The 12,595-nt window shown below is 40.8% G+C and overlaps 1 protein-coding gene across 1 annotated transcript in view; it reads right to left on the minus strand.

Annotated features, from left to right (window-relative positions):
* Window positions 1-1,181: 1,181 nt before the first annotated feature.
* Window positions 1,182-12,595, minus strand: part of ncanb (neurocan b) — a 128,516-nt gene continuing 117,102 nt past the window's right edge. The window contains exons 12-16 of the mRNA XM_053322366.1: window positions 12,045-12,203; window positions 8,961-9,043; window positions 8,314-8,458; window positions 2,698-2,880; window positions 1,182-1,318 (exon numbers count right to left, since the gene is read on the minus strand). Of these exons, the coding sequence (XP_053178341.1) occupies window positions 1,182-1,318; window positions 2,698-2,880; window positions 8,314-8,458; window positions 8,961-9,043; window positions 12,045-12,203 (707 nt within the window). The remainder of the gene's footprint in view (window positions 1,319-2,697; window positions 2,881-8,313; window positions 8,459-8,960; window positions 9,044-12,044; window positions 12,204-12,595) is intronic.

Below are 12,595 nucleotides of genomic sequence, written 5' to 3' on the forward strand. Positions count from 1 at the left end.
ACTGGATCTGGATAGATAACCTGCTCCCACCCTCTCTGAATCTTGCATGCCTTGCTGACAGCATAATTTCTCTTCATTAGGTCGGAGCAGAAACAGACTTAGCGAGAGGATCTTCCCCTACGGTGCACCACTTTGATTCACTCACAGTACACATTCATACAGCAACACAAATTTTGAGAGAAAGGCAAAGCAAATGTGGGACTCCTGTTCTGAGCAGAGACAAACTGATATCAAACATTCAGATTAACCCTCGACAATGACAGGTGTGGATGTCTGACATAACAAGAGCTGTTTGAGATTCTGAAAAGTGACTGATGTGTAACGCGATGTGACGGAACTGAACAAGACGTGTTTTCCATTTTCCTCTGGGGGCTCAGCATCTGATCTAAAGTAACTGTCTTACACTGACAAGAAGATACAAAGCTAACAATCAAATAATTCAAATACAACTGCTCTGATTCAAAGAAAATCAATTAAATCTGTTTCAGAATAACTTGCGTTAAGTCAGGTACAATGTCTTACAAAGAGCAAACAAAATGCAGCAGAGTCAAGAAATAAAAACTGAGTATTTGTAAAAAATAACGTGTTCAAACAGACAAAGGCTCAAGTCAACAACATGGATGTCTTCCTTGACTCGTCTGATTTTGATACGGCATTTTCAATGATGTCGTCCCTATTTACAGTTTGTACTAAACCACTTCTGTCCGAAGAATGTTTGGTGTGGATCTCAAAGGTTTTTTTTTCTCTCTTTTTCTTCAAAAACAGGTCAGCGTAGCCCCATGTTTCAGGTCATCGTTGAGCTTGGCCGGAGAGTAACTGGGTCGAGTAAGAGGGCGGATGAGAAACAGACGAGTAAGACGAGAAAGTACAACAGAAAAAGGAAAGTAAAAAGAGTACAAAGGGATTGTTATTGTCCTGGTGACGCCTGGCAGCAATTTGGCAGGTGTCACAGTTGACTATGATACAGGCTGACTCAAGAGAGCCAGGGGTGGAGCTAAGGGCAGGGCAGTGCAGGGAGGGAGGGAGGGAAGGAGGGAGGGAAGGGGGGGCTTGGGCTGAGAGTTTAAGGTCGTGAAGTGGTGTTTGGGCGAATTGGGGCGAGAAGAAGGGACGAAAGGGAAACAGGCAAACTGCAGTTGGCAGAAGGAGAGGAAAGGTAACAGGATGGGTTGTTTTTTGGTTCAGAAGTGGGCGTGGTTGTGACCCTGACCCGGCTCTCCTCCATGGTGCCCTCCCTCTCTGTGGCCGTGCCTCTTGTGCTTCCTGCGCTCCCTCCTGCCCTTGTGGTGGTGACGCCGGTAACGGTGGGCTCGTCGGGCTGGTGGAGAAAAAGAGTGTAAGAAGGAAGACACAGTGAAATATATGAAAGGGCAGGATTTGTTAAAGGGGGGTAAACATAAATCAGATGAAACATGAAAGGCAAGGGTGAAAAAAAAAAAAAGATGTAAGAGGGAGATGAATCCCTGAAAAGCAACAGAAGCATTTGGACAGTCAGAGGGAGGTGAAACCAGGTAAGAGGCAAGGGAAGAAGCATCAAAAAGCAGGAAGGTCAAAATACGTGTTCTCTGTAGAAGATTTACCACACTGAGGGAATCTATTTAATCTCACATTCAGTTGACTGGGTGCCTTTAGTGAGAGCACACAGAGCTAGCCACCCACTCACAGCCTCCCTATAAGCTTGTTCCTGGGGTGTATTGCCAAATTAGGTTGCTCTGTCCCATTCTGGATTTTGCCAACAAAGAAGTGTCGCCTGCAATGAATGATAACGGCACTATAACTCCGGGCCATAAAAACAACTCTGTCCAAAGATAAAGAGTCATAAGAAAAGGAATCTTTATCACGTCCAACAGAAGCTACATTATTCCAGTATTTCATCATTACTGTCATATTGTGAGTGGAGTGAAATGACATGGCAGTTTGTTGAATATTTATACAGATCGACCCTTTCTATCTCCTTGGAAAAAGCAAGTGCAAAAATTATGCTGAGTTATGACATCATTCTATCGTAGTATGAGTGAGTCCTTTAACATCATTTGAGTACATGATTCTTTTTAAGGCTGCAAGGAGATAAAGTGTAAGAAAGTTGCATAATAAAAAAATGTTATCGCACTAGAATAAGAGGTGGCTTCAACCATGAATGAAAAAACTGCGGTGACACTGCAATGTCATCATTTCACTCCATCTACACAACAGTCTGAGCAGATATGAGACTGACAGTGTTTTATTCCTGCAGTATGATATGGAGTATTAGAGTTGTGTTTCACTTTGCTTAAACAGTTTTATTTTCTAGCGCACATCTTTTTGTAACGGTCAACCAGTTGCAAAAAATTGTTTTGAAAAGTCTAAAGAAGAAGAATAAAAAAAAATATATAAAAATCCCACCTCAAGCATGAAGCACTTCAAAGAAGACCCTACCACTTCTAAGTAAGCCCGGGGGATTTAATTCAGTCTGCAACCTCAGTAATCTTTTTGCTTGCAATTATTAATAATGAGAGCAGGGATAGCAAGCTTGAATGCACATGGTGACAGAAGTTCCCGAGGGCAGTTAACGTAGGAGGTTCGGTCTTGAGGACCTGTGGTGGCGTGCTAAAAATAAAAAAATGTAAATGTGAAAAATGACCTAATAAAGAGAAATACTGCTTTGAGTCTTGTTGTCTGCCGTCCTGCTCTGTGAAAATCCTGCAGTGTAAAACTCACATTTTATGCAGATGATTTTAGGCCGGTCCCACTTGCCATTGGCGCGACACTTAGCAGTGGGCACATGGCGCTGCAGAAAGCCATCGGCACACTGGTAGCGCACTACAGAGTGGATGTCATAGTGAGAGCGCTTCCGTCCAATCAAGAAGGCATTATCCACAGTGGGAGGGGCTCCGCACAGCACTGTAGGGGCAAAGAAAGACATAGCACAAAACAGAATATTAATCAGTCTGCTTCTGCTTCCCTCCTGTGAGATTATTATATTCAACAAATGTAATATCCCAAGTGACACATTCACTGTAGGATAAATACTTGGCTAAAACATCCCTTTGAGAACCACTCACAGCACAGTCATCAAAATGTGGTCTGCAGGACAGTGTGTCTGTTAAAGTCTGTGAGTGGGTGAGTAACACTGTCTTCAAGGTAGAATTAGAAAGATAGTTACACAAGCTGAGACAGAAAGAGGACTGACACTCAAACTTCACAGGGGTGGTGGGGGGCAGTCTCCCTTGTAGAGGTGGCAAGTGGGGGTGTACTGTAGTAACTCTGGGAAGCCCTAGATGGCAGTCCTGCAGCTGAAGCCCTAGCTTTTCCTGCCCTTAAACATGCAGTAATGTGTAACAAAATCATGGAAAAGCTTTTTGTTGTTTGTTTTTTGTCACCTCCTTGGATTTCCCTCAGTACCACAAATGTATTATTTCACTATAATCAGTGGTAAGCAGAAAGCAAACGTTCTTCTCAGTCAAAGGTGTGGGGAAAAAGAACAAAATAAGGCCAACATACTGTAGGTCAAAAAATGATTACAGATATTTACTTTTAGCTTCTACTTACATACTGCTCTGCACATACTTTTACTCTAAGTTTGTCCTGATAACTCTGCACATATTTGTTCTTGTTGTTGATGTTGTCAAATGTTGTCATTTTGGACCATGCACAGCCTGTGGACACGGTAAGTTAACTTGTTACTACACACTCTACTACTGTATACAATTATGTGAATGTGATGAATGAATCTTTGAACTCTCCCAACAAGCAATTTTGGCAAAATATTGTCTTATTTACCAATTCCAAGTAATTTCATGCAATCTCTTAGCTTCAGTTATTGCCTAATTGATGATTAAAAAACAGTAAACATACATGTAGGCTCTGATCACTATTACCCAACTAATGCCAATGTGGTCTGGACCAATCAATCCTCATCTAAGTCCCAACTTGAGCTCGTTTCAGGCAGGAAATGAAGAGACAGCTAATAGATTGTAGAGTAAGGGGTTGTAGAAACGTGCTTGAATAAGAAAAAACTTACACGCTGCCCTTATAAAAGGTAATATTTTCCAGCACCAAAAATTACCACTCATCCCATCCTTGAACCTGATTTAAACACTTAAGTGGTGAAAGCAGTCATGAGAGGGCTTAATCAGCAATCAGAATGTGTTTAATTCCCTTGTCCTTGTCCTAATACCTCTTAAATTCTTAATAAGGGAAAGCAATGTCATTAAGTCTGATGAAAAGTTTCATGCCACATTTACAGTTTAATGTGTTGTGGAAGGAATAACAGGCACTTCCCTCCTCACTTGAGACGATCACTGACTCGAGACAAATGGAAGACTAAAAGGTAGTTTTCCATTAGTCCTCACCTATGTACACTGTTGAATGATTTCTCACAGTGGGGGCAAGTAATGTATTGAATGAGGGATAAAAGAAAATGTCACTTAACTTGGAAAAAGTAAATGGAATTATGATTTTATCATTGACGCTCTAGAGGTGCAGCGTGCAGAATTTGGTGTCATTTAGCAGAATGGACTTGGCAGTGTATTTTAATTAATGTAACATCCCCTGAGAGATCAGATCAATAAGATCAGTTGTTTTCTTTACATTAATTAAGACCTTTTATCAACATAAGGAGTGGATCCTCTTCCATAAAGTCATGTTTCACTGCCATGTTTCTACAGTAACCCAGAACGGACAGACCAAACACAGTTTTTTATTCAGTTGGTTGCAATCTGCAAAATCAACACTAGAGGCCACTAATTATAACACACTGGTCCTTTAAGTCAGAAAAAGAAATGAAATAAAATCTACTTTCCAAAAAACTCCAAACTCATAGCACGTTCCCATTATTCTCAGGATAGTAGTTATAGTTAAAGATGAAATATTCAATATGTTTGTATCAATAACGGCTCATTGTTTTGGTAATATTTTGGTTGACTCATGCAGCTCTGATCACCCTCATTTACAGTTGCAGTACAAGTAAGGAGCAGAAAATTACACTCATCTGAAGTGTAAAAAAGAAAGAAATATGGAAGTGCAAGGGAAGAGATGGAGTCCCAATGACGAGAAAAGAAGAGCAAAAGCTGAGAAGAAGACGTGAGATAAGAGAGTAAATAATGTAAATTTGAGTAATTCCATATGGGTTTATTCAGAGTATTTGAGTTTAGCATACATTAAGAGACACAAGCCATATACAGGTGTTGAGGTATATTTGAAAAAAGCTAATTTCTAGAAGTCTTTTCTGTCACTCGGTGCCTGTCTTTGTGTGGCAGGGGGTAGTCAGTGTGAGTTAGCAGCATGAGGCAGAGCTGCAGACAGTTAGATGCTGGCTCCTCTCAGCACTTCTATGTGGCCTCAAAGCATCCGCACACCTACTGGTATCATGTTAAGAATGAATCAGAGAGACATCAAAGTGCATGCATCCGCAATAATACACTACTGGGAGTGAGTCTCACATGGCAACAGTAGATGTGGACAAATGCTGTCTTGTTTACTAAACAACAAAGTGCAGACTTGTTTGTGGAAGCTGCTTAGACCACCGCACAGATAGATAGAAAGACAATGTTCATGTTTTAAATTACTGCAAGAAAATACATTTGTAGCCTTTATAAAAAAAAAAACAAAAAAAACTACTGATCATTTCTTTACAGTAACATCACATACTGCACATCCCAAACCATTACCACCATTAGTGGAGGTAATAATTAAAGAGAAATGTGAGATATATGATTTCTTCAAACTTTATTTGCATCTGTTTTTTGACAACTTAACATTTCCTTTATCGTGAATCTTTAGTCCAAGATTTATGTCTGCTGAGCTAGTAAGCAGTGAAGTATAGTGAGAGAGCCTGCCCTTGGAGGCCTGGTGGGTGATGGACTTCTGCTGTGACACTGCACACACCTCCTCATGGCATTATCACTAGCATCCCATCTTATCTCCTTGATAAGACAGGATCCTGTGGGGAGGTCTGTGGCTGCTCAGTTGGTATTAGTGAAGAGGACCCTCATCTTCAACTACTTCTCCCTACTCTCTTTGAAAAGCTAGATTCATCATCAACACTAAAAGTCAAATCCAAATGAGCATTAATAATATATTGAAAATGTAATTATACACACAAGTTGAGCCTTGGTTAAGCACAGATGGAGTGTATGTGCTTTGTCTGCACAAGCACACCCTCCTTCCCCCTCTTAACACAACACTGTTTCCCCCCTTTACTTCTGAATACATTTCAGGAGTGACAGGTTTATTCTACGTGATGTGTATCCCACAATGATTACATCACACACCAATGGACACATCAGCTGCTAAAAGCACAGCCTATCATTTCCCACAGCGCTCACTCTGCTCACTGGGTATGTCATGCAAAATTAAATTTCCTCCCTTTGCAAATAATAACCCGTCAAAATAGTTCAATAATATTATAACTATTTACTAAAATGTGCTGCTGAGGGTGAATTCCCTCTCATCCTCGCTAGAAGCGCTTACAGGCAGAAGACTGTGTAACTGTCTTGTCACTATAATCCAAACGTTGCTCCAAATCTCTGGTCAACTTTTCATGAATTACAAAAAAAATCCTTTCTTATACAACACTGATCCAACAATCACTTTATGCTTCTGAATGTTAAATGCTTGAAAAAGTCCAGAAATAAGTTACTCCAGATCACAAAGCTCACTCTATTTTATTTGGGAAAAATTCTGTATTCTGATTGGCCTACAGACCAATTTCCAAAAAAATATGTATGAAATCTGGGGTGAAGACAAACCAGCAGTTTTAATGGTGTTGAATGCATGTGTGTGATTGATGATTGGAGGCTTGTGTGAGTGGGCTTTCACAAATAAAATGTGCCATGAGTGTGCCTCTTTTTCCTGGAGATCTCGCCATAACATCCCACCTTCAGTGTCACCTCTTTTCAGCTGCATGAAAAAGATGTCATCGCTATCTGCATGACACATTATCCTGACTGACTGATTAAGGTGCCTGATTGGCTCACGTGCTACGTTGTTATCGCCTAATCAAGCCCTGGGGGCTGCTGATGAGCGGAAAAACAGAGAAGACGGGCTCGGAGCATTCAAAATCAGGCAGAGAATGTGTAGTGTGGAGCTGACAAACTCCACTGATAAAACAAGACATTACATTGGGTTTGTTACTGTAGAGTGAAAAAGAGGCTACAGGGGAAGTGGGGGAAGATGAAAAGATGCTGGTGATTGTAAGTGACTGATTAAGGTCAGAGGTGGGCTGGATGCTAGGGACTTGTGACAGTGTGCATCAGAAGTGGTGCAACACCTCTTGCATGCTTGCAAGGGAAATACCTTTCCCTTCATACAAGAATAGAGTGGATGTGTCAGATTATGTGCTTGGTGGCTACAGCTTCAGAAGTGTGCTCTCTAGGCTCATGGCCTCTGATGAAAAACCATCTGTTAAAGCAAAACTATTTGCTTAAATCAACATAAAGACCATTAATAAGTCCTCCACTACTGAATGATGGAGAGGGATGATAAAGGAAGCTGTTCTATTTAGCTCTAAAAGACAGTATAGGTTTAATGCACTCAGTAAAGATATGATTATATTCTTAAGTATTAGCTGACTAATGTCTTTCTTCTCATCAAAATCTATGTCCAGATACCATCCCGCTAATCTCTACCTGGATATTAATACATCTGTCTTCTTGCCATTGTTCATAAGTTTGACCCGTATGCAAATGTGCAGTAAAATAAGCTCTAACAGCCTCTCAGAGGAGTATGCAGCAGTCTAACTTCAACACCTTGCTGGGGGACATAAAGCTTATAAAGAAACTTAACCAACAAATAAGTTTGATCACCTCATTTTTCTGAGTTCAAGTTTCACGGACATGAATAGTTTTTCTGCCTCAAGACGTGCTTCACCTTACTAAAACAGAACATTTGGCATAGGAAATGAAGCTGTGACAGGGATGTTCAGAATCACCTAAAGCCACACATGCTGTCAGTTTCTTGTCAGCCGCTTTGCATAAAAACAAAGCATCGAGAACATTTCACCATCTTCTCTCACTTCCTATCTCATGAGCCTCCTTTTAAAGACCTTACAGGATTTCAGACTAAAGAACTGACAGGGGAGCAAAGTTGTTTCGCTTTTGCCCCTTTTATCGTTCTCACTCTGACTCCTTCTGTCCAACTCCTCACTACCTTATTCTTTATATCCAGTGTCTCTCACTCCTCACAGTCTGTTTCTCTTATTTTTAGCGCTGCTCTTTACATCCTGCTAGTATCTCTTCCACCTTAACTTTCTGTCAGTCATCTTAATCACCTGTTGAAGCTGCAACATACTCGATGTCACTCTCAACTTTCTACCCCCCTCCTCGCTGTCCTCACCTGTTCCCTTCTTGCAGACGTAGGGCAGATTGTAGTTGCAAGGCACGTCATTCCATTTGCCGTTCTCATGAGCGATCATAACCACGCAGTCTTCTCCTCCAGCGAAGAAGTTGTCTGGCTGATTTTCGCGCCAGTTCTCATATTGCTGCAAACAAACAAAAAAACAAGAATTTAGCTAAACAAATCTAAGAAATCAGTAGTGATTCTGTTTTTCAAGTAATTTTGTGCCCATTACTCTTCACATCAGACATGATTGGTCTACTTCAGGGCGGAACATTATTTCATTTTCTTGCCTAGTTATCTGTTTCATTTTCCTCCTTTGACTTTGAGATCTTTTTGTGTTGTACTATAATTATGGGATAAAACATTCTGTGCTGAACAATAAGGAACAAAAGTTCAACCTGAGTACATGCTGGAGAGATTCTGTCATTATCACTAGAGACAGCAGTACTGTATAACAACCAAGCCATGAAAATCTCAAGGCAGAGGGTTTTCCAACAAACTGTGAGTCAGTTTGCTTCCAGCAGCGATAATGAGCATCTCCAAATTTTGGTTAATCCTCATAAATGTATTATGTTTGTAGAGAGCCTTAAATTTGACTGAAAACAGCTGAATGAGAAAAAAAACAGACACAGCTGTTCCCTCACCAGGTCCATCTTGTCGGTCCACTGAAAGTCGTCCTCCACTGTACGATCATTTAACCCGATCCAGGTGTTGTCGTGGCTTAGACCTGAGAAGGAGGGAACGTACAGGGAGACATGAATACACAGACAGAATATGGGCACAGACATACACAAAATGCAGTCATATGGCATATAACATATTAACAGCTTAATACTACATCTAATACAACCCCCCCCCAAAAAAATAAAATAAAATGTGAATCAATACTTTACTGTGTTGATTGAATGACTGGACATCATGTTGTTTTATGGATAGAACACTGAGACGAATATATTATGAAAACATGGGTTTAACATAAAAGGCTATCTGAATTACAAAATATGTACACATCCACCAAGGTTGCACCAGTAATGCAGTATTACACTTTCAACAACTGAAATGACAAAAAGAAAAAAAATGAAGAACAGACTGCAATATCCTGACTCCTAGTATGAGCTGGGCCTCCAAAAACTGGACCCTACCATTCCCATAATGCAACCAACAGAAAATTTTCATTAGACCATCGCTTTTCAGGATTCTTTTAACTTATGCAAAACATATTTTAAACTCCACATCCACTGGGTATAATGCTGCCCTTCTGTGTCAAATTTATCTCCAAAAGCCAAGTTGAGAAAATAACCCCTCATGACATCATTAGGGTGATTTTCTCAGATTATAAGAATGTCTATGAAAATTCGAAGTCATGCAGGTCGTGGTTTTCCAAGGAGGGTTTAGTAAAGGGCATCTAAAAATACTTGAAGATGTTTTGTCTTTCAATTTAAAGGCCTTGGACACAGGCTGAGCAGCACTCTCAAATACTGGTAACCTGGTAACACACCTTTGTGTGTAAAACCTATTTAATGTTACATGTTGGGCTGAAGGTAATTCTTTTTTGTTTGATGGATACCACATGAGACCCTACTCAGTCCTGGAGCTGAAAAGCAGCAGGCACAGCTCTGACTTCTTCCCTCTCTGGGCTCAGCTGAGAGATGAGCAATAATGGAGATATACAGTTTCTGACTGTGATGCCCTGGTGATGAGATTTTTGTTTGTGTCTGAAAGGAAATTTCACTAATGGTGTTTTGGGTTAATCTCTTTTGTGTACGTGGGGGTTTCAGTGTGCGTGATTGTACGGGCGCATGCACATGCCCGTGCACATATCTAATGGAATTTCAATCATGGTATGTCTGATTAACATCATTACCAGGCCCATTAATCTTCCTAATGACTCTGATCCCCTTATTGCAGGGGTGGAGACGTCCATTTTCAAGGCAATTAAACACACTTTTTGGTAACTGTGTGCATGTAGAAGAAATATGGGTGCTAGATGGATTGGACTGTCCTGGCATCTGTCCGAGACAGAAGGTGGATCAAATATTACAGAATCTTGCTGATGGTGATCTGGCCTTATTACAACAGAAGTGGCTGTGGAGCCTTGCCAGAGGGTGGAAAGCTAAGAATGAGTAAATGAAGGTTCATGAGACGCCAAAGGAAGACTGGATATTAGCATGGTAATACCACCTGGCACAGTTGAACAGTTGAAATATTTAAGTCCCCCATGAGCACCAGCTGAATGCAAAAAGCCTGCAGTAAAACCAAAGTGTAGCATTGTTTCGTACTGTATCTATCTCTTGTGCCAAAAATTCAACAACATTCTTAAAAGATAAGCATGATAAGATATAGTTGAAAATGCAATGCATAGTCCTCTCACAAGAGCAACACTATAAGTAAGGAAATATTAGTCATTATTGCGTCAATATCAGTTAAAGATGTTGTGAAAGGACCATGACATATATTGTAATGGTGTGAGCTTAACTAAAGGTCAGTGATTGAATGCATTATGAAAAATCAGGTTTTTATTCAAACATTTTAACTCCTTTGACCAGATAAACAGCGCTGTAGATTGTTCCAGCTTTTCCCAGATGCACTTTCCTCTGCTGCAGTGGTCAATCTGCTGTGATAAATCAAGTGCAGAGACTATTTTGTATGAATTTCCATTCCTGTCTCCCATATTTTACACCTTTAAACAAGAATGCCTTAAAATACATATTACATGAGCCCAAAGACACAAGACCTCAGTGGAGCCCTTTGGTAAACAAAAGAGAAACACTATACTGCTGTTTAGCTCTTAAAAGGGGGCCACAAATCCTCAGTAAATATCTCCCGATGGATCTTCAAATTCCATTTTTCTAAATGCGAGGGGTGGCAAAAATCTGTTCATGCCATAAGCCAATTTTGCATCTTTCTCACACAAATCAGCAAAGATTGCATTTAAATCAAGTGAAATTTCTGTCTTGATGCTGGTTTTATTTTCAACATTCAGAGTTGACACATGCATTTGTTTCACTGGCCACAAACTGAATTACCTCACCTGCTGTAGGGATTCTTCACCTTCAAGGCAAATCACATTGGAAGGGAGAATATGATCGTTTATTAAATGTTCTGTCACAGACACCCACATCAGAGCCTATAGCCCCATTTACTGCAACGAATGGTGATGCACATTTATTTGGCTCAACAGGCACCGCTCCTAAGGGTGTTTTTCAGCAGGGAGCGCAATAAACCGCTTCAAGGGCCGCTCAGACATTTATCACTGAATTATGGAATACACATAAGGAGAGGTGCCAATGCCAAGTATGGTAATAATAAAGCAGGAGAACAGATATCAATCAACAGCCCGTAAAAGAGGAGTGTAGGAAGGTGAAGGCAGACAGCGGTGTGCGAGCAGATTTTAAAGACCAAATCATTGTCATTATTTAAATTGATTGGTTGAAGTTATAGAGTTCTGAAATAGCCAGAGCCTGGTGACGCAGCTAAAAAAAGAAAGCACAGTGGTTCGACCGATGCTTCGAATCATCGACGCTTAGGGGGCAACGCTGCTTGGAAGTGCTCCAACTGAACACTGCAGAAAATTAATGGGACTTTTTCCTCGCCCTAACTTATCTGCTTAATTCAAAATTTCCTGCTGTGTAATCAGATAAGAACAAACACTAAGAAACATTTACATATACTGACCGTGCCAAGTCCGTCCCCCCCCCGTCCTACCTTCCTCCTCCACCTCTACCCACCTCTGATGAAGTTCTGCTCGGCGAGGCTATGGATGCTAGCCAGGTGGCCGCTGTGCTCCCTGCAGTCTTTCTCGGCGTCTTCCCAGGTGTGTCTGCGGCTGAAGTACCTGTAGCAGTGGCCGTGGAACTTCCTCCATGTGTGCTCGCAACCCTCAGTATCTGAAGGTGTACAAGGGGGGATTGGGAAAGAGAAGGGGGAGGTAATTAAAACAGACAGTGATCAGTCAATGGAAAATCCATGTGGGAAGAGGGATGTGGGGTTTTTTAATCGTTAAGCACCCACAGCCGACGGATTCAAAAGAATAATAGGGCTACACAGGAAAGGAGTCGGAGGATTTAGCACTAAGAAGAGGGATATAACCATTATTTATTTGTTTTTTTTAAAAATTCAAACACAAATTCCTCTTGTTTTCCTTTATTTTTTTCAGTACCATCTTGCTTTAAGTGCTCTCTTTAACACTCCTCTCTGTCTCCATCCCTCCATCTCTCTCTCCGTCTCTTTCTTTTTCCTTTCATTTGACTTGGACTTTTAATCCACAGCGGAGGCAAGC

This window comes from Scomber japonicus, chromosome 7 (assembly GCF_027409825.1).
Source record: "Scomber japonicus isolate fScoJap1 chromosome 7, fScoJap1.pri, whole genome shotgun sequence".
NCBI lineage: Eukaryota > Metazoa > Chordata > Actinopteri > Scombriformes > Scombridae > Scomber > Scomber japonicus.